Below are 23,190 nucleotides of genomic sequence, written 5' to 3' on the forward strand. Positions count from 1 at the left end.
TTATCACAATCTATACATCCATCGATTGTGTCAAGCACATTTGTACATTTGTTGCCATCCTCATTCTCAAACATTTGCTTTCTCCTTGAGCCCTTGGTATCAGCTCCTCAATTTTTCCCCTCCCTCCCCTTCAGCTTTAACATTTTAAAATATTGTAATAAACTTTTTTTTCAGTGATTTTGCCTTTTTAGAAAATAAAACAAAACAAAATGAGATACAACAATTATTTCACTTTTAAATCTTCTCAACTAATTACAGACATACCAGTCATTACATAAGGCAAATATGAGATGAAAATTTTTGTATTAGAGAGAATGGATTTATTGAAAGCCTGTGATAAATAATTTTGTGACAATTTTTATTTTTCAATTTGAATGAAAAATGAATATACATAAGAAATTAATATGAAGACGATAAAATGTTTCAATGATGATAGCAATACAAGCTAGAGGCTAACAAGTTTCCATTATTCTTCTCTAGCTACGGACTTCCTTTTTGCCAAGACGGTTTTGGGCAAGGCAGTTCCGTTTGCCACCGCCGGAGACTGCTATAGTGCTGCCAGATGTCCCCAGGTATTTGCTTGATTTTCCCCTCAGTAGAAAAAAAACAATGAACACTCCTTTCCATTCACATGCTTGGGCAGAACACTGCAAAAGCAACAACAGCATGTAAGTAAACAGAAAACGAAAAGCTGTCTCTGCACTTTATTTTAAAGGTTACAAATACATATTGGAGAAAATTCATGATGGCCATCTTTGCAGTTATTGGAGAGGATTAAAAAAGCAGGAGGTTTAATTTGTTCATGGCCTACTTCTCCACCAATGAGGCACTATAATTTTAATATCTGCACTTAGTCCACCAAAATCAGCACCTCTGCAGCAGAAGGTAAAGCAGTGGATCAAAAGCATGTAACGTCTATCCACTTCCGCTAACATGGGTCTATAACATTCCCAGATTATTTTTGGCATTTGTGAAATAGGACCTTGCTGTTTCTTTATTGGATTTGTATTCTATATTTTCAGAGTTCTTTGTCGCACTTGTGGTGCCATCTCTGATTACCAGTAGAGTTTGCTTCCTAGAAGCAAATTGATCTCACTTTTGACAAGGGACTTTATAAAGTCGAAGGAAAGGACATTTCTGATAAAAGGGTAAAATATAAGCTAGATGAGTAAAGAAAACTTAGATACTTTAGTTCACGGAGATAGATAATAACACATTGCTAACTATATGAACGGACATAGTTCATGGTTTGCCAGAGATCGCTCTTTGGAACTCCCATTCACTGCTTTCAACAGGAAATGCAGAAGATGTGCTTCTGCTAACCCAACCCATTTCCATCCACATGATTCAGACTCATCATGAGCCTTTATGGCACAGTAGACTTGCTCCTTAAGGGTTTCTAAGACTGCATCATTACTGGAACAGACAGATTCATCTTTATCCTGCAAAGTGGCCAGTGTGTTTGAAGTGACAACCTCGTGGGCAGCAGGCCAACACAAACGGCTGTGCCCACAGAGTTCCTATCTGCTAGAGTGTCGTTGTTAGGTGCTATGGAGTTGGATAGGACACACAGTGACCCTATGCACATCAGGACAAAACACTGCATGGTCTTCACCGTCATCCTAATTGTTCCCATACCTGAGCCCATTGTTCCAACCACCGGGTCAAGCCATCTTGCCCATGGCCTTCCTCTTTTCACTGCCCCTCCTCTTGGCCACGCATGATATTCTTCTCCAGGGACTGGTCTCTTCTGACATATCCAAAGTACGTAAGATGAAATCTTGCCATCCTTACCTCTAAGGAGCACTCTGGCTGTACTGCTTCCAAGACACACTTTTAGAAGTCCTTTTAGTGGTCCATGGTACTTTCAATAGTCTTCTCCTACACCACAATTCAAATGTGTCGATTCTTCTTTGGTCTTCCTTATTTAGTGTCCAACTTTTGTATGCACAGTGAGCAATGGAAAATGCCGGCTTGGGTCAATTAGGGTCAATCCTATTCCTCAAAGTAACGTCCTTTAAATTTCAATACTCTAAAGAGGTCTTGTGTGGCAGATTTACCCAATGCAACCCTCCTTTTGATGCCTTGACTGATGTTTCCAGGAGCAGTGTTTGTGAATCCAAGCAAAACCAAATCCTTGACATGATGCGCCATATTGGTCCAATTGTGAGCATTTGTGTCTTCTTTACATTGGGTCATAATCCATAAGGAAGATCTTTGATCTTCATTAGCAAAAGCTTCGATTCCTCCTCACTTTCAGCAGGCAAGCTTGTATCATCTGCACTTTACAGGTTGTTAATAAGTCTTCCTCCAATCTTGATGCCACATTCTTTCTTCATTGAAACCAACTTCTCTGATGATTTGCTCAGCATATAAATTGAGCAGGTGTGAGGAGAGGAGTCTCTAACCAGGGGGAAACCATGCCATATGCGAAGATAAAGAAGGTACTATGAATAAAAGAAATTGGTTATTATTGTTGTTAGATGCCATCAAGTGAACTCAAGCTCATGGTGATTCTGTTAGTGATTCTGAATCAACCTTCCTCATGCCATGACCCTTTCAGACAGTTCCTCATTGCTATTTCATAACTGTAATTTTGCTACTGTTATGAATCGGATGACCTCTGTGAATGGGTCATTCGACTCCCCAAAGGGGTCACAACCCACAGGTTGAGAACCGCTGCTCTATGTGCAACATAAGGAAACACTGCCCTGTCTTGTGCCATCCTTCCAATGATTTTATGTGAGCCCATTGTTGAAGTCACTGTACTCATCCCTCAAAGATTTCGGATCTGCTGTTTTACCAAGTAGGATCTCCAAAGCACGTGAGCCCAAATCCCACATCCTTTCTTCTAAAGGGCATTCTTCTTCCAAGAGAGTTTGTTTGCTCTTCTGGCATCCTACGATACTCCCAAAGCTCATCAATACCATAATCCAAACACCTCTATTCTTCCGTTGCCTTTCTTATACATTGTCCAGTTCTCACATGCCCATACGTTCCCTGAAAATAGCTTGGTTTGGGTTAGGCACACCACAATGTTCAAAATGACGTCATTGAACTTTAATAGCTGAAAGGAATCTTGTGCAGATTTTCTCAATGAAATAAGTTGTTTGATTTCTTGACTGCTGTTTCCACATGTGTTGACCATGGGCTCAACTAAAATGATGTCCTCAACTATTTTGATCTTCCTCCATTCATTACAATATTGTCTAGGGTGGGGAGGGAGGAAATAAGGAGGAGCTGATATCAAAGGGCTCAAGTAAAAGAAAATGTTTTGAAAATGATGATGACTGGATATAATTGATTTATGGATTGTTATAATGTCCGTAAGTGCCCCAATAAAATGATTTTAAAAATAATATTGTCTAATTGTCCCCTTGTGAAGATTTTTGTTTCTTTTACATTGTGGTGTTGCCACACTGAATGTCTTAACCTTTCACCTGTAGGTTCAGCTTCTCTTTGTTGTCAGCAAACAAGGTTATGTAATCTGCACATCACAGGTTGTTTATGAGTCTCCTGCCAATCCTCATGTTATGTTCTTCACAAAGGCCATCTTTCCTGGTTATTTGCTTAGCATACAGAGTGACTAAGTATGATGAAAAGAGACAAATCTACTACATATCTTTCGTGGTGTTAAGCAATGTATTAGTTCCTTGCTCTGTTTGAATAAGGTCTGTAGACAGATACTGAATGAGCACAATTAAGTGGTCTGAAATTCCTTTTCTTTGCAATGTTATTCATAGTTTTATTTTCCAATATATTTTGTGTTTTTAGTACAAAATATCTTTATTTTAAAATTCAAGTTTATTTATTTTAAATAATTTTATTGGGAATTTGTACAACTCATCACAATCCATACATACACACATTATGTCAAGCACATTTGTTTATGTTGCCATCATCATTTTCAAGGCACTTTTTTTCTACTTGAGCCCTTGGTATCAGCTCCTCATTTTCCCCCTCCCTCCCTTCCTCATGAACCCTTGATAATTTATAAATTATTATTAATTTGTCATGTCTTAAACTGTCCTATGTCTCCCTTTACCACTTTGTCTGTTATCCATGCCCCTGAGAGGGGGTTATAGGTAGGTCATTGTGATCAGTTCCCCCTTTCTCCCTCCATCTTCCCCTTCCCCTCCTGGTATGGCTACTCTCAATATTGGTACAGAGGAGTTTATCTGTCCTACATTCCCTGTGTTTCCAGCTCTTATCTGTACCCATGTGCATGTTCTGGTCTAGCCAGATTTGTAAGGTAGAATTGGTATCATGATAGTGGGGGTGGGGGAAGAAGCATTAAAGAATCAGAGGAAAGTTGTATGTTTCACTGGTGCTATGCTGCACCCTGACAGTCCCGTCTTCTCCCCACAACCCTTCTGTAAGGGGATGTACAGATTGGCTTTTGGCCATAGTTTTATTTTTTTTAATGATCCATATAATTGAATAAATTTCTTTAGTCCAGAAAATGCCAGTAACCATCTTTATGGCTTTCTCTGTTTCAGCCAAGTTCCTTCTGACATCCGTAGTGATATCTTTGGTCTCATGTCCTCTTCTGAGTCCAACTTGGCTTTCTGGCAGTTTCTTGTCAATGCACTGCTGCAACCCTGTTTGAATTATCTTCAGGAAAACCTTATTTGCATATAACTTTAATGTTACTCTGTGATAATTTACACGTTATATTATATCACTTTTGTGGGAATGAGCAGAAATATGAATTTCTTCCATTTTCCCCAGGCAGAGTCCTGCATATTTTATTGGCAAAGACTACTGACTACTTGCTCCCAGTATTACATGTTTTGAGAAAAATTTCACTTGATAGCCCATCAATTCTTGGAGTTGTATATTTACTAATACCTTCAGTACATCTTTGACTTCTTTCTTCATTACCATTAATTGTTGATATTTTACCTTTTGTAATGGTTGAATGTTAACTAATTCTTTTTGGTAGAGTAAGTCTGTCTATTACTTCCATCTTATTTTTTAAACATTTTATTAGGGCCTTATACAACTCTTATCATAATCCATATATACATCATTTGTATAAAGCACATCTGTACATTCTTTGCCCTAATCATTTTCAAAGCATTTGCTCTCCACTTAAGCCCTTTGCATCAGGTCCTCTTTTCTTCCCATCCCTCCCCTCTCCCCACTCCCTCATGAGCCCTTGACAATTTATAAATTATTATTTTGTCATATCTTGCCCTGTCCGGCGTCTCCCTTCATCTCCTTTTCTGTTGTCCATCCCCCAGGGAGGAGTTCACATGTAGATCCTTGTAATCGGTTCCCTCTTTATAACCCACTCACCCACTACCCTCCCAGTATCGCCCCTCACACCCCTATTCCTGGAGGTATCACCCGCCCTGGATTCCCTGTGCCTCCAGCTCCTATCTGCAGCAGTGTACAACCTCTGCTCTAGCCAGACTTGCAAGGTAGAATTCAGATCATGATAGTTGGGGAGGAGGAAGCATTTAGAAACTGGAGGAAAGCTGTTTTCTTCTTCGGTGATACATCGCACCCTAACTGACTCATCTCCTCCCCTTGACCCCTCTGCAAGGGGATCTCCAATGGCCGACAAATGGGCTTTGGATCTCCACTCTGCACTTCCCCCTTCATTCACTCTGGTAAGATTTTTTTGTTCTGATGATGCCTTATACCTGATCCCTTTGACACCTCATGATCACACAGGCTGGTGTGCTTCTTCCATGTGGGCTTTGTTGCTTCTGAGCTAGATGGCCGCTTGTTTACCTTCAAGCCTTTAAGACCCCATACACTATCTCTTTTGATAACCAGGCACCATCAGTTTTCTTCACCACATTTGCTTGTTCACCCACTTTGGCTTCAGCGGTTGTGTTGGCAGGGTGAGCATCATCAAATGCCAATTTCATAGAAGAAAGTATTCTTGCATTGAGGGAGTACTTGAGTGGAGGCCCAATGTCCTTCTGCCACCTTAATACTAAACCTATAAATATAGGCACATAGATCTATTTCCCCATCCTCATGTATAAATATCTTTGCCTATGTACATGTCTTTATCTAGACCTCTATAAATGCCCTTTGCCTCCCAGCTCTTTCCTCTATTTCCCTTGACTTTCCTCCTGTCTCACTATCATGCTCTGTCCCCACCTGGGTTTCAGCTATACCTCTTAGTTACATTACCCTTGATCATGCCCTACTAGGCCTGCCACACCCACCTCACCACCAATTTGGGTCACTTGTTGTTCCTTCCCTTGTCCCTGGGTTTGTTAACACCACATTTTTTCCCTCTACCTTCCCCTATCCCATGTCCCCCCGGAACTGTCGGTCCTGTTGATTTTCCTCCAGATTGTTCATCCAGCCTATCTTATTTAGACAGACCTGCGGAGATAATAACATGCACAAAAACAAGACAGAGCAAAACCAAGTCACAATATACAACAAAACATCAGCAAATCACTGACAAAGAACAAAACAAAACACAAAAAGAAAGAAAAGCTTGTAATTAGTTCAAGGATCATTTGTTGGCCCTTAGGAGGGTTTTCCAGTCCAGTCTGTTGGGGCACCCCGCACTGGCCCCAAAGTCCACTTTCAGCATTCCCTGGGGACCTTGCCGCTCCATCCCTTGCTGTTCCGCTGTACTCCCCCAGTGCTTTGCCTCGGTGTGGTGGGATCAGGTCGGGTGCAATTCCCACACTGTGTCTCCAGTGCTGTCGCCTCCAGGGACATGGGTCAGTGAGGGATGGCATGTCTCATAGTGAGGCTGGCCATGTGGTCCTCTGTGTGGACTGGCTGATCTAATTGGGGTCATCGACCTCAGGGCCCGGTGGGCCAGGATGTGCTCCACTCACTTCCATCTTATTTTTATATGTCTTGCAACATTCACTGTTTTGTCCAAAAAAACCCTTGATATTACAACATGAGGCTTGACATTTTCCTTCAGTTCTTTTGACTTGAGATATGCTTCCCATCTTCTTTGATTTTCTAGGGGCAGGGTTTTGCACATTCCATTTTAATGCTTTATCTTTTCCGGCTGCCTTTTGACATTGTCTGTTCAGTTCCTTTACTTTATCATTTTCTTCTATTTACCATAAATATTTTATGTTCAAGAACAAGTTTCAAAGTTTCTTCTGGCATCTGCCATAGTCTTTTCTTTATTTTCTGTCTTATTAATGACTTTTTATTCTTTTAGTTTATAGCATTCTTGATGTACCACATACTATGCCTAGACTTCAGCCATTAGTCTTCAGTATATCAAATATGTTTTTATAATGGTCTCTAAATTCAGATGGACTATACTCAAGGTTGTATTTTAGCTCTTTAGTACTTGCAATTTACTTTTACTTCAACCTGAACTGGCATATGAGCAATTGATCATCTGTTTTGCAGTCAGCTCCTGGCCTTGTCTTGACTAATGATATTGAGCTTTTCCATAGTCTCTGCCCACAATGCAGACAATTTGATATCTTGTTGTGGTTAGTTTGTGTATTTGTTGTTCACATTAATGAAAGAAAAAAAAAAAGGATTTGCAAGGAAGAAGTTGTTGGTCTTGCCCAATTCTATCATGCCATATCCAGATTTAATTCTATCACTTCCCAAAGCCTTATTTTCCAACTTACTCCTCCTCTTTGTTTTCAACTTTCCTATTCAATTGTCAGCAATTACAATGAATCTTGATCATTAACAGACTGGAAAAAATTGGTAAAAGTTTTCATGTCACCAGTTTTGCTTCTCGGGAAGCCAATGTAGCAGTTGTATTAGCTTTTTAGTGTTTCCACTGTATAGCTATCCTCTCCCAGACAGAACTGTACTTCCCAATAGATCTTGACAGGCTTTTTTATAATGATGCCATTTCTCTTGAAGTTGTCATTCCCTTGATAGTGAACCATTGCGTTGTCTGATGCAAAGTGGCTGATATCAATCTATTTTAATACATAAATGCCTAGACATCTATCTTTATTCATTCTGTATTTTATGATTTTTGGTTCCTCTAAATTCATGCTTCATACATTCCACATATAATTTGTAATGTATATTTGCAGTTGTTTCTTCTTATTTTTAGTCATATTCCATGAGCAAATGAATATTCTGAGAACTCTTCTCCATTCCTATCATTCAGGTCAATTTTATTTTGAGGAGAATGCTCTTTATTATATTTTATAAATTTAAAATATTTATTATGCAAGTAATCTATACATTTAATGCAGTCTAATAAAAATTCCAAACTCTATAAATGCTAGGCCAATTCATTACCCTTCAGCAGATGAATCCACAAAGGTCATACATAAGATAGAATACTACTCATCAATAAAAAAGTAAGAAAATTGGCTGAGCAGGAGGCGCCGCACGGTGAAGCCACGATGGAAGCGGGTGAATACGAGGGGGCAAAGCGGGAGGTGCCTTCGTCCCCCACACCCTGATCTGGCAGCTGCACATCCTCCTGCGAGTCGTGTCTTGGGTCTTCTCCATTGTGGTGTTCGGCTCCATAGTGAACGAGGGCTACCTCAACAGCGTCTCCAAGGCCGAGGAGTTCTGCACCTACAATCGCAACCTCAGTGTCTGCAGCTATGGGGTGACAGTGGGCGTGCTGACCTTCCTCACCTGCGTGCTCTACCTGGTCCTGGACATGTCCTAACCCCCAGGTCAGCAGCGTTAAGGATCGCAAGAAGGCCGATCTGTCTGACATCGTCGCCTTGGTCTTCTGGGCCTTTCTCTGGTTTTTGGGCTTCTGCTACCTGGCCAACCAGTGGCAGGTCTCCAAGCCCGAGGACAACCCCCTGAAGGAAAGTATGGACTCGGCCCGGGCAGCCATCACCTTCTCCATCTTCTCCATCTTCACCTGGGCGGGCCAGGCTGTGCTGGCCTTCCAGCGGTACCAGATTGGTGCTGGCTCGGCCCTCTTCTCCCAGGACTACATGGACCCCAGCCAGCACTCCAGCGTGCCTTATGCCCCCTAAGTGGAGCCCAGTGCCAGGCTGGACCCCGCAGGCATGGGTGGAACCTACTAGCAGCCTGCCAGCATCTTCGACCCAGAGCCCCAGGACTACCAGTCTGAGGGCTACTGAGCCACAGTGGCCACCTGCCCCTTCCTGCCCTGCTCCCCACACCCGTGTCCATCCCTCTACACCTAGCCCCCTGCTCCCTCCCAGGCCCCCCTGCCCAGTTCCATGTCAGCCTCAGCTGTGCCACCTAGTCCCAGGTGGGGCAGGGGCAGCAAGGCAGAGAGGCCTGTCTGTGTGTGTGTACACCTGTGTGTGAAGGGGCCTGTGCCCAGCTGGGGCCTGGGGGGCGGCAAGGCGTACTGGTGTGCTCGTTCATGGCGCCACCGTGCATTCCTGAGCACCTCCTGTGTGTCGGGCCCAGGTGGGGAAGGAGACACAAGTGACCCATAGCGGGAAGGGGAGAGGGTTTAGACACCCCCTAAGATCAGAACAGGATGCTGGGAAGGTTTGGTTTGACTTTTGGCCTCGGGATGAATGCAAACCCCACTGGGCACAGCCCCCTGGATTCTCACAATAACCCGAGGAGAGCTGCGGGGGTGGGGGAGCTTCTCCACTCTGTGATAGGGAAGAAACGGAGGATTGGGGAGGCCAGGGTCACTCAGGCAGCCAGCGGGATTGTGGAGCTGAGCCCAGGGATCACACTGTAGGGCACCGGTCTCCCCCAGCCACTCAGCCAGGGAGGCTCCTCTTGGGAGCTCCATAAGATACTGGCTCCATGACATGCAAGGCCCCACAGACTCCCCAGCAGCCCCTCTTGCCCTTGACCTCCCTCGAGAGGTAGTGAGCTGAGAGGCCCCCACCCATCTGCCTGTTTCCCTGTGGGTCGCTCTTTGTCCTCCTATCCCATGGAAACTACTCAGATTCCACCCCACCCCACCTCACCCCCTTGGTGGCCTTGGAAAAACAGCAGTGTCTCCTTGTCGGGGGCTGGGCACGAGGAGTGCTAACCTAGGGCTATGGGTCAGAGGAAGCTCAGGAGGAGGGGCTGCACTGGTGTCTCCCACAGGTGCCCGACTAGCTAGCCGTGTACAGATCAGGTCCCCTGAAGGCTTCCCCGGATGCTCCCCTGTCATGGGGCCAGAGGGCAGGGTGCCCATTAGATTCATCCAGTCCCTGCGTGTTTATTACAGGGCCTCTTGCACCGCCATGTCAAGACTAGAAAAGGGTAACTCCTTGCCTCCTTGCCAGGAGTGAGGAAGTACCAACAGGGAACCACCTAGATACTTCACCCTACACCTGGCTCCCACCCTGGCTAGTCACTGGCAGGGACCAGCCACGTGGAGACGGACAAGGTTTGGATGGGGCCCAGCACACCTGACTGGTCTTCTGGAAGGTTAACTGAGGACATGTCCCCTGAGCCTCATGCTCAGAGCCTGTAGCCTGTCTCCTTGCCCTTCCCGCTGCCCTCTCTGCCTCTTCCCTGCTCCCAAGCCTTTCCTGGAAAAAGGGCCCACTGCATCCTCACCCTGCAGTCTGCGTCCCATCCCCACCAAGTACAAGAGGAGGCATGGGAAACCTGGGTACCACAAAAGGGTCCTTAACGATGGTGGAGACTGGGGGCATGGGCAGAGACTGGCCCAAGGTCACTGTGCAGAGCTGGGGGCTCAGGAGGCAAGTCTCCTTCAATCCCAGACCTCCTTGCCTGTGTGCCCCTGCCCAGCTCTGGGTTGGGTGTCACCATTGAAAGGCCCCTTCCCAGAAGCCAGTATCAGGTCACCATTCCATTTCCCCTGGTGATTCTGGGCCTCCAAAGACTCTTGGGGGGCCCAGGCTTCCCCGATGTAATGAAAACCTTCCACTTGACACCCCTCAGGGACCCTCCAAATCTAGCCCAAGACCCCTTCAATTCTCCAAAGGAGCATTAAGGGGTACATGCCTCCCAAGAGTTTGTGGGAGGATGGACTGGCCAGGCTATCTCCCAGCGCTGCCTCTGACCTAACATCCCCACCCCCAGGTGCCCACAACCCTTGCCTGGGCACTCACTCCATGCCCCCCCCCCAGCATTACTGCCTGTGTATAGTGTACATATATATATATATTTTCTATATATAAGCTGTATAATATAAGGCTCCACAAATATATCTGTGTGTGCACGTGTGTGCAGTGAAGGGTGCCTCACTCCGGGGAACCCCTGCTCTAGACTCTGCCACCTCGTGCCATCTCCAGAGTGGATCCAGTGGCAGTGGCCCCCCTGTGTGTGAGACTAGTCCATTTGTGGGGAGCAAGTGAAGGTGGTGACTTTTGGTGACGTAATAAAGTGAAGATTCCAAAAAGAAGTAAGAAAATTATTAATGTATGTCAAGCAAAACAGAAACTCCTTTATTGCATTAGTGAATTTTTATCATAGGAAATATCCTATCAGAAAGTTAATGATTATGAATAGAAAATTTATGGATAAGAAATCAGAACCAGAGCTGTCAGAATAGTCAGGTTATTAAAAGATGGGGTAGCTATTTGCATTTCTAAGTCTCTTTCTCCAACAATATTTTGAGCGAGTTATGTAGTAGTAAATTGGACTGTCCTCATTGATAGTTGAAGAAACAGAGACTCAGTATTAATTACTACTTAGATTAAAACAGAACTAGCTAAGATCCTTGACAAGGTCAGAGACAGAATTAAGCAATACAATAACTATTTTCTGCCTGTCAGAGTGAGGTTCTTTCTTTCCAGGATGCTCTGGGCATTTCTGGCATGTACAGGTCTATTTCTAAAATTAGATGTTATTGGGCATAGGTGCATTCTGCCAAAAAGAGTCATACTCATTTATAATCAATCTACAGTCATCTACCAGAGGTTAGTATTACCAAAAACACAAACTGCTCAGTATTTGTGGGGATCTTGTACGAAATATATAAACCAGATTCTGTGTCAAGTTAAACAACATTTGCATGAATACTCTCCAGATGTTTGATGTCACAGAAAGAACATGTGCTCTTGTTTGGGATTCATCAAAACCACATCCTCTCTGTTTGCATATGACAAGGTGCTCTGGGCCATGGATGCTAAAAAGAGAACAGATCCACATGGTCCTCCTTAAGGAAAGTAAACTCTCCACACTGCAATGTGAGATGGAGTCAAGGAGTGTGAGATAACTTAGAATACAGATGTCAACAGTAAAGTGAAATAAAATGCATTGCACTGTTCAAAGAGCTACAAATTTTAAAAACAAACAACCCACATCTCTTTTGCTGGTTTGTAATTAATATCTGATTATGTGAAAGAAGAGGAATAATCACATACTGCTGATGCCAGTGATTTGTCGCTAGAGTCCACTCTGAGAGGTCAGCGCAAGTTGAAACTATTCTGAATCTGTATCTTTTATTACCAGGTTAGAGTATTATATCTCTCTCTAGCTCTATATTAGATCAAACTTTTTCTTATGTTTTCAAGGTTTACTTTGTCCTTTATTGTTTTTAATTTTCTTATTAAATAGCATGTACAACATAAGCTATTTTAATGCATAGTTCCACAAATTTGGACATACCTATAGGTTCACGTTACCCTTTCAGAATGCCAAGCAGTTACATCTATCCCCAAACACGTTCTCATACTCAGTCTGTTCAATCATTTCCTCCCTCTGACTTAATGCTGGACAACTCTGCTGTCTTAGTTTGGCCTATAAATGAAATGATGTCTATATAATCCTGTGAGAGTGGATTCCCCTTCACGCAACATCGGGCATTGGAGATTCTTGTGGGGTGCTGCCCGCAATAATAGTTTATTCCTCTTTGTTGTTGAGTAGGGTTCCATCTTGGGGAGACCCTTTATTTATCTATTCATCTGTTGAAGGGTAAAGGGTTGTTCTAATTTTAGAAGATTCCTGGAGTTTTTATTGGATTGCATTCAATTTATAGGTCACATGTATAATAAACATTGTAAAATCATAAACATCATAATATAATCTGTATACATGACTCAACTATTCAACCAAAGATGTGAAGCATTATCATCTACATCCACCTATCTGATCCTCTACAATTTATATCTGTATTATAGGAGGAAACCACTGACTAAATTTTGTCTTTTATCATGTATGTTTTTAGTATTATATTTAGTTTTATTATTTTATCATATTTAGTTCATGTTATGGACTGAATTGTGCACTCCAATGTTTTTGCCAGCTAGGCTAGGTCATGTTTCGCAGCACTGTTTGTTTAGCCTACATTTGGAGTTGATGGAATTATTGTCCATTTAGTGATGTATGTTCTAAATCCTAACCTCTACGTGTCAGTGAGTCAGGATTAGAGTGAGTTTTACCTGTCACAGGTTTTAAAACAGCATGAACCCCCTCCTCCAATCACTGTCTAATCTGAGGTACAGGAACCTCCCTGAGGATGTGGTCCCCATGGATACTCTGGCAAAGATCCCTCACCTGCATATGGCTTTCATCTGACCTCTGGCACTTGGGACTTGGACCAGCAACCTTTTATCTGATGTGATGATTCTGCACTTTGTTGACTTCCAAAGTCTTGTGAGTCACCAGCATCTACTAATAAGAAAGTGGATAAATTCATTGTGCTATGGTCATTTCATTAAAACACAGGAGTGGCAGTTATATTAAACAGTCTAAAAAATCCTAGAAACAAAATCCTAAGAAAAAAATCTTATAAGTCAACTTTTACATTGCCCTAGACTTTGTGTCCTGAATTCAGACTTGTGGCCTTCTAAACTGTGAGATAATAAATGTGTTTGTTAAAGCTGTTACTTATGGCATTTCTCTTGTAGCAAGACTAGATAACTAAGATACTTCTATATGTATATTTATATAATATGTTTTGTTTTTCTTTTTGGTATTTACAATATACGTATTATAATGTAAAGCTTGTCTTATAAGACCCTGGTATTGTGTGACCATGATGCAATGAAGTTAATCATTTTCCTACCCGTAGATGTTTGATATATTTTTCATACCTTATGCTATAGAAATTTTATATGACGTATGATACTGACCTGCTTTCCTTACTCTCTAAAGAACATGGCTTCAATTGCTTCAGTTAGTATGTCTTTGATGTTGTAAGACCTGTATCACTCACTTGTTCTTAAAAGTCTTGATTATCCGGTCCCTTTTCTACCCTGTCTTATAGGCTTGCTAAGAGCCATCATTCTCTCCATGTCAGTGAGTTTGGTTTAGTTTTGCTTTTTGCAGTTGAATGAGTTTTGGTTTGTCAAGTTCCATTAAGAACCCGATCGAAACTAAAATCTACTGCTTTCTGTATATTTTTCTTTTTTGCTCTCCTGAAAATAGCTTTAGTATACCATGATTCTTATTTTTCTGACAGTCCAGTTAGTTTGCTGGAGACACAGCCCCACATATGTTACTTTCCACACCACATGAGAGTGAGAGCTGTTACTGAGCTTCTCCACAGTACCTGCTACCATGTGTTGAAGCTTGTAGTCCATTCTTGACATACACATATACTCAACTGATTTTGAATAACTGAATGAAATAAATTTTCACTGCCATCAGCATTATCCCAACTTTAAAATAAATTGTTTTACTTTTTCTTTGAGATTGTGTTGTACAGCTTTAAAATTAAGACAAAGAACAGAGGTAAACCTCATGAAAATTAATTCTGAAAAATAAGGCAATAGAGAAGAGATACATATTTGCACCCCTTCTAAAGATAAGTGATTCAACAGACTATGGAAATTATTGAATTATATCAATAGTACTTCATACAAATAAAATGTTGCTGAAGATCATTCAATAACACATGCAGCAGTCCATCCACAGGGAGCTACCATAATGTAAGCCAGATTCAGAGGAGGACATGGTATGCGGGATATCATTGCTGATGCAGATGGATCGTAGCTGAGCGTAGAGTATCAGCAAGATGAAGAATTCAGCGTCAGCATTATAGGAAGGGTTGTTAGCAGCCTGTGAGATGCAGTTGTCACAACTGTACTTGCCCATGAAGATCGAGGAGGGAAGGCTTCAGTATGGATTACAAGTCACTGTCACAGAGAAACACAAATCTTCACAGCTGGACTAATAGACCACGTCACGATAGACAGATTGAAGTTGCCAAGGATTTCATTTTGCTTGGATCAGCAATCAATAATGACGGAAGCAGAGTCAAGAAATCAAGCCACGTATTGCATTGGGCAAGCCTGCTGCACAAGATTTCTCTACAGTGCTGAAGCGCAGGGGTGGAGAGAGCCAACTTTGCACAGACCTCGTTACGTGGCATTCTTTCCATCATCTTTGTCGCTGAGGCGACATAGGCCTAATCATTTTTTTTAATGAGCTGGTTCATTTTCTTCTTGAGAGTCAGGCTATGTAAACAGTCTTTCACTTTATAGATTAAAAAACCCTCTAATTTATACTTGTATAAATCACATTCAGATGTTTCCAGCCAAGAGTACTCTCAAATATTTGACGAATTCCACCCAATTTTGTTTTGTCTTCAATCCAGGGACAGTTCAGTATTAATTTGGCAGGAACTGGGATGAAGATCTCCAGCACAGCCAAATGGCTTGCTCAGGGGAGTTATGCCTCTGTCGTCATACACAGATCCCAGGTAAGTGCTGCCGGGCGAAACATCTGCTGGAAACCCTTCCGCGCTTTGAACTAGCATTAAAGGTCCTCTGACTTAGCATTAGAGTTATAGCAAGTCTTCAATGATAAAAGAGCTGGAGGAAGCATCAACTATTAGTAAATTATGAAATGGGTTGATTTTTATTAATATGCATATGCATATTTTATGAGCCGCCCTGGTGGCCAGGTACTAAACAAAAGGTGGTTGTTCAAACCCACTAGTCTTGTCTTAAGTCTACTTGCTGCCTTCAACCCTTTCAAGCATTTCCCCATTTATCACCTTCTGTACTTTCCTCCAGGATATGTTTCTAATGTTTCCATGAGACATTTAAGGTACACAGGTTAAATTATGGTTAAAATACTATTAAGGTTAAGATGAGTTACATTTTTCTTTCATTTAGTCTGAGAGAATTTTGCATAAAATAAGGTAAATATTGGACAGTAAATTGGAAGATGTTTTCATAAACACTGAAGCAAATAAATAAAGATACTTTGAGATACATTTTCTAGATATGGTGTGATTCATAATGATCATAAACAAATCTCAGATTATCTAATGTCTTTTCAACTTTTCCACAACCACAAATTTAACAAATCCTAAAATAACATGCTCTGTGACCCGAGATGCAGCTGCTACAGCAAATGTAAAGTTCTCACTTCAGCCATATGATTCAAGACCTGGGTGATTTTTCGGCCATGCACTTGCAGAAATGAGCTTGTTTAGGATTCTCCTGTGTCTCTCCCACTTGTCTTCAGGATGGAACCAAAGTCTACGGCAGATGTGGAGGATTCTGTGGAAAGTGCGTTCCGCATATGACCACTGGTCTTCCAATTCAAGTAACCTGACACCCAGTGTTGGAAGTATGGCCCAATGAGGGGGGTAACTCTGGCCTATGCAGGAAACCTGTGCTCTTTGCCTCGTCACTCCTTCTTCCTAGAATTTCCATGTCCCAAATGGAGAAAGTACATATGGAGAACATATACTTATGTAGTACTCCCATCAGCATTACGAATCTTTCCAGTGGAAAGAGCCACTCAAGCTTCACTTGAAAGAAGAACATAGACATTATACATCCCACTGATACAGTTCAGCTACCTTGGTTTATTTTCCCTTTCTTTTTTCATTGTGGTTTATGGTGCTTCAATAACAGCTCTGAAAGATGCTTAGTTAAATGCAAACTATGAAATTTTGTGGGTATAATTCAGAAGAAGATATGATATATTTGAATTTGATTTTTAAAATGCTACCTCTAATTTGACTGTATTAGACAAGCAATTATTTTTATAATGCTAATATTCTACTATGTCTTTATAACTCTATGTGTACATATCTACTCTTAAAATTTTTATTATCTCAAAGTTATTGTATTAGTCTGGGTATTTTGGAGAAGCAAATCCACAGAAACCCATGTATAAGAGAGAGTTTTATATAAAGGGTAAGTACACATCAAGAAAACATCCCAACCCAGTGCTGCCCAAACCCACAAGTCCAACATTAACCCATATGTCCAACACCAGTCCACAAAGTCCTCATCCATCTCACAACACACACACAATGATGCCGGCTGCAGGAGGAAAGCCAAATTAGTGAGCGTGTAGGCATCTCAGCGCTGGCAGGGGTCTCCACACGACTGCTCCAGCACCCAAGGCTGCATTGGGGTAGGTCCAAGTGGCTTCTTCTCAGGGATGTCCTGTAGGAAGTGAGCCTTGTCAGCCAGCTGAAGCAGGGAGCTGGCTGAGGCAGCTGCACCCTGGTCCGACCATCAGAAAGCAAGAGACCCAAGAACTAGAAAGATGAGGCTCACGGAGCCATTTATCTCTCGGCCCTTCAATTAACTCCACATGTGTTTATCAGTCAGGTTGGCACAATAAACATTAGCTATCTTAGTTATAGAATGCATTTTGTTAATTAGATAAGTGAGAATTCCCTGAAATTTTGAACTTATTTTTGTAAACTCAAAACTATGTTTACATATGGGACAATTCCATTAGACATTTTAAAGTTATTTTATATTTGAGATTTTTTTATATGTAGATCACAACAAATTTGGTATAAAAATAATTGTTGCTGAGAAAATTATGAGGTATTAAGAGTTTATTTTTATTTGTTCTTTTAAAGTGAATAATTTGTGTGTTGTGTAGTAATTTGATTTTAAAAGACAGGTATACAAATAATATTTTTAATGGCAGCCCTACCTGTAAAACAAACAAACAAAAAACCCAAACTGAATCTACTAACAGACATTGCCAGTAAAAAAGTAATTGATTGATTTTACCCACAAAGTTCTTTTCCCCTCAAACATTTATTAGAGACACATTGAACCATATAAGATACTAAAGCAATTTTGTGCCAATGTGGTTAGATAAATATTTAGGGATCTCTGTATCAGAAAAGAAGTATTTTGCACTATGTGCCTTAACCCAGTTGTGAACATTAATATGAAATGTATACCATATTCTAGAAACATTTTCATTCACAATTAATGTCTTATGTTTTATAAGCAGTTAAATAATAAAAATATTTGTGTGATACATTAGTATTTTGTTTTCATTTTCTTGCACCAAAAATAATTGTGTTGCATTACTTCAGGAATTCTAAGGATTTTTAAAAATTGGAATTGTTGCAATTCTGTAAGTTAATGAAAAGAAAAAAAATAAGGTCTAGTATCAGTGGACTGATATATGCACATCAGAGGATTTATGCTACATGGCAGACTTCAATATTTCAATGCTGTGATAGGTTGTAGTATCAAATTCGCTGGGCCAAGATTCTCAGTGGCATATACGATCTAGTGATTTCCCATAGATTCTATGCAGAATTTAACACGATGTAATTGTTTCCATTATAAGATCTGCTTTGAGCAATCCTTTAGTTTCAGATTGGGGTGAGATGCAATACCCATACTCAGGTCACACTCTGATGCAATTTCCTGAAAGGAGGTCTCCTCGGGACTGTCATCTGCTTTGTGCTGGGTGTGGCCCCTGCAATGGGCTCCTGGAGCGCCTGTCCTTTGAACTGAGGTCAACAGCTTAGTCGATTGTCGCTGATCATTGGTGTCATCTGCAGACTGTCAGATGACCAGCCAACCTTAGCTTCCTGCACCGTTCAGTTACTAAATCTCTAGTTCTCTGTCGTTCTTGGGTCTTTAGACCTTGAGTTTACCAGAGTCAGGTGAAGCCTCCAGTCTAACATCTGAGCCACAGACTTGGAACGGGCCCAGACTTGTCTGTCTCTTTCTACAATTGTGTGAGACATTTTAATTACATACGTTCTCTCTCTCTCTCTCTCTCTCTCTCTCTCTCTCTCTCTCTCTCTCTCTCTCTCTCTCTCTCTCTCTCTCTCTCTTTCTCTCCCTCTCTCTCGCTCAATGGAATTCTTTTCTCCCCAAAGCCATGTATTTTAATTTTTTTTTACAAAGCAAACTATTGCCTTCAAAGCACTCTCCATTACACTTAATACATTCGTCAAATCTGCTATTCCATTCTTGGAAACATTTTTCAAACTCATTTGTTTGGATGACTGAGAGCACCTCCCTTGTTGTTTTTTTTTTCCTTCACCTCTTCTATGTCATCAAATCTCTGTCCTATCATATCCTTATACATTTGAGGAAACAAAATAAAAGTTGCACAGAGCAGGGCCAGGTGAGTCCAGTGGGTGGGACAATAGGGGCATGCTGGTTTTGTCAAAAAACTGGCACACTGAGACAGCCGCATGAGCAGATGCATTGTTGTATGGCAAAGCCAGTCTCCCATCTGTCACAAATCAGGCCGTTTTTGTCTCACACTGTTATGCTATGTTTTCAGGACCTCTAAATAGAAAGCTTGTTAATAGTTTGACCTAGTGTAACAAATTCTCAATGTACTATGAATCAATATTTTTGTCTATTCAGCAAGTTGGTGGACCTCCAGTTTTACTTATTTTGAAATGAGAAATCCATTTGATCACGAGTTTTTCCCATAGCACTGAACTTATAAACTGTTTTCACCATCACAACAGTTTCTGTGGCACTTTTCTGGAGCAGGAAACACAATTTCACAGCCACACACTGTTCTCTGGAATTGGCCATCACAAAAAAAAAAAAAGGTTGAGTGAAACTACTTTTATTTAAAAAATTCACTGTGATAGAGAGAACCTTTCCAGGTGATGCCACTGGGTGCACACTAATTCAGAGTGAATTGCTCAATGTTTGCCTAGTGGGAAAAATGCATACTATAAAAATTCTGTCCAGTGGAGCATTTTTCCATTCTTTTGGGCGGTACCCTCTCTTTTCACTTATTTTATATATGCAGTTTCACTTATTTTACTTCTCTAGAGAACCAGTCTAAGATAATGGCTTACAACAAGTATGTATTACTCAGACTTCACATTGGTGGCTGAGGGTTGGCTGTTATAGCAGTACCTGGGATAGGGATATTTTTGTCTGGTAGTCATCCTTATCACAACAGAGGGTGTGCTAGTCTGGGTACACTACAGAAATAAATCCACACACAAACAGACACATATATGTAAGAGTGAGCTTTATAGCAAAGAGAAATAATATATTAAGATGAGATCTCAGCCCAGTCCAGATCAAGTCCATAGTTGGGTATTAGCCCATATGTCCAATACCAGTCTATAAATTCCTCCTCAGACTCACACAACACATGCAATGATGCTGAATTCAGGAAGATCACAGGCCAGTGGGTGGAAAGTCCTGTGGATCCAGGGTCAGTGGAAGCATCTCAGTGCTGGAGTGGGTCTCCACATAACTCCTCCAGTTCTAGGGTTCTGGTTCCATCAGGGTAACTCCACGTGGCTGGTCAACAGGAATGTCTCTCAGAAACCCTGTGTGTCTGGTCTCCAGGTAGGGAGACAGGAGTTCCTAGAATCCTCAGGAGAAGGCCATGCCCACACAGAGGCTTCATTGGCTATAACTTGGATGACAGGCTAGACTCCACGCCTTCCTCAAATTGACAGGAGATTATGTAACTGCCACAAAGGGATATGGCTCAGATGGGTTGACAAAAAAACTGCCAGTGTTTCTAACAGCTTCTGTTTTCATGTCTTCATATTCCACTGGCTAAATCAAATCACATGATCAAGCTTAAGTCAAAAGAAGCGGTAAATATATTTCACATATAGGATAGAATCCTTAGACACATGGAAATTGGTGGCAACTTATAATCCTTTACTCAAGGTAGGAATGAGATATCAAACCCCAACCTATGCTACTGAGTGGATTCTGACTCATAGAAACCCTATATAGGATTTCTGAAACTGTTAATTTTTACTGGAACAAATAGCCTCATTTTTCTCTTATGAAACCATTGGTGGGTTTGAACATCCAACTTTGTGGTTATTCCAGTGCACCACCAATCCGACAGCACCACCATAGTTCCTTAGAGACCAGATACTTGTGAACCATAATACATTCTACCTGTTCACATTCCTAGGATTTGCCTAAGTGCTCTCCTTTTTTGGCTTAATTAATTGAATTATCCCTAACAGGGCTTAAAAATTTAAATTTCTCTATATCCTCAATGGCACTTGAAACTTTTTTGTTCATCTGATTGGGTATACCATTGTATTTAATTTTGAATTCATATTTATCTGATTATTAGATTGGAGGGGAATTTTTTTCATGTACGTTTTCCTATTAATGTTTGCCTTGAGGCAAGATTGCTTGACCTTTCAGATACATTTCTTCACTTTGGGAATCAAATCTATCCGGACCCTGTTATCTGATCATTGTGAAAGTACATACAGTGATCTGGGTTTTACTTGGTTACCATCTCTTCACTTCTCCTCCACTGTCTTCTTAGCAGTAAGAAGGAAAGCTTAATTAGTTCTGGGCAGAAGACTGCACCATTGCATTTGCTGCTCATTGAGAATGCAAGCCATTCATTCCGTCTACAGTCTGTGGTACAACGTAGTCCTCTCTCTTTTTGCCTCTTGAAGTATTCTTGCCCATGTCTACACCAAGCGCTCAGACCTAGGGATGACTACTGCCAGAGCTCTTTGTTCACCCTAAAGGGCTTATTTATCAAGTTTTGTATCCGTTATTTGTATACATTCTTTGTTTTAAGACCTTACAAAGTTTAATTTTTATTTTGTCTTCTTTTATTATTGTTTTAGCAAACCTAGAAAATTTCTCTTTCCCCACAACTATTTTATAAATTTGCATTTTATTTGGAAGCTTCTGTTTTATTCTGAGTTAATTATTTTATAAGGTCTAAGGTTTAGGTCAAGGGTTAAGCTTGCCTTTGGATGTCTAATTGTTTCCATACCTACTATTGAAAAAATAACACTTCCTTTAAATTTTTTTCACTTTTTCAAAGAGTAAACTAAGTGTTTTCCTTCTTATTTTTGTGGTTGATTTACTGATTAGTCTTTTCCTTTAACCCATAGTTCTCTCATGCCACCACAGTCACACAGTCCTGATTACTGTAGCTATATAATACATTTTGAAATCTAGTAGAATAATTTTTCCATCTTCTTTTAAAAAGAGTATTTTATCTATTTTAGTTCTACTGATTTTCCTCATAAATTTAAGACTAATCTTGTCCATGAATACAAAAAATTCTTGCCAGGATTTTGGTAGAATTCCATTAAGCCTGTTTAGGTGTGCAATGCATAAGCATCCCTTCAGGCAGCCACATATAAATCTGTGGTTACAATGGGAGAATGGGATTTAGAGGATGAACTTTGCTATTACTGTAGATCCAATCTATTTTATCTCTAGCTCTGGGTCCCTTGCCCCCAAGCACCAGACCCTGAGGTGCCAGGGGGAGGGCTGCTGGAGTCTATTTTGAGTTTGTCTGTTGCACCGTGCTTGTCCCTGCTTCCGTCAGGGGCTATGCAGATGCTGCTGGATTCACAGAAGGGGATGGCCCATGAGACCGCGGCCTTACTTGGCCAGAGTGGCCTGAGCATCAGGCTTGTGCCCTAGGCCATGGTTCATGCTTATGATTGCAGACCCTAAGCCTTACTAGCCAAGGTGGCTGTAACAGTGGTGGGAGGAGGAAAAGGAACAGCTGCCCGGAGACTAGGCAGGGCTGGAAGAGGTTAAAATCCATGGGGATGCTGGTAGGGGAGGCTGGCAGGGAGGGAGGAAGGGAAAGGAACCAATGTCCTGGCAGCACATGCAGCTGGTCCCGAGTACTGCTCTGCTGTTGATATTATGAAATTCTCATAGCATTCAAATTACGTAGCCCCCTAATATGTCATTTTCCATAGTATGTCAAACTGCCCCCACAAACCAATGCTGCATCTCCATTTAGTCACTTTATTTGAAGCAGTGCTTAAAAGAGGTAGGATAGCGATGGGAGTGAGTTTCATAATGTGCTGATTCCCGTCCCATACCCCACTCTTTCTCCACCTTAAAAACAATTATTGCGCAACTCTGACTTTTAAATGTTGAAATTCTCTCAAGCAGTGGCTCAATGCAACACCCTGTATAAATGCTTCCCTTCGCCATTTCGCTTGGAATCTATTGCTAATAATTGCTCATGCATTCTATTCCTCTCTTACGTCACATTTGCCTGTGAGTTGTTTGTGTAAAAATTGGCACAGTTCAATGAATTCTGTGTGTTGGGTTGACTGAGAGGGACACTTTACATTCGTATGCCATCTCATTCGATTCTTAGAACAGCCCATGAGCTACCACCGCTTTACAGAGGAGATGACTATAGGGAACGGTA

General features: G+C 41.4%; 1 protein-coding gene and 1 pseudogene across 1 annotated transcript in view; both read left to right on the forward strand.

Moving 5' to 3' along the window:
- ADAMTS20 (ADAM metallopeptidase with thrombospondin type 1 motif 20) overlaps positions 1-17,484 on the forward strand; it is a 176,996-nt gene extending 159,512 nt beyond the window's left edge. Inside the window, exons 36-38 of the mRNA XM_075551858.1 lie at positions 481-572; positions 15,389-15,493; positions 16,267-17,484. Of these exons, the coding sequence (XP_075407973.1) occupies positions 481-572; positions 15,389-15,493; positions 16,267-16,356 (287 nt within the window). The 3' untranslated portion in view covers positions 16,357-17,484. The remainder of the gene's footprint in view (positions 1-480; positions 573-15,388; positions 15,494-16,266) is intronic.
- On the forward strand, positions 632-9,035 carry LOC142450565 (synaptogyrin-1 pseudogene; annotated as a pseudogene).
- Positions 17,485-23,190: the final 5,706 nt, after the last annotated feature.

The sequence above is a fragment of the Tenrec ecaudatus genome, chromosome 6, assembly GCF_050624435.1.
Source record: "Tenrec ecaudatus isolate mTenEca1 chromosome 6, mTenEca1.hap1, whole genome shotgun sequence".
NCBI classification, from domain to species: Eukaryota; Metazoa; Chordata; class Mammalia; order Afrosoricida; family Tenrecidae; genus Tenrec; species Tenrec ecaudatus.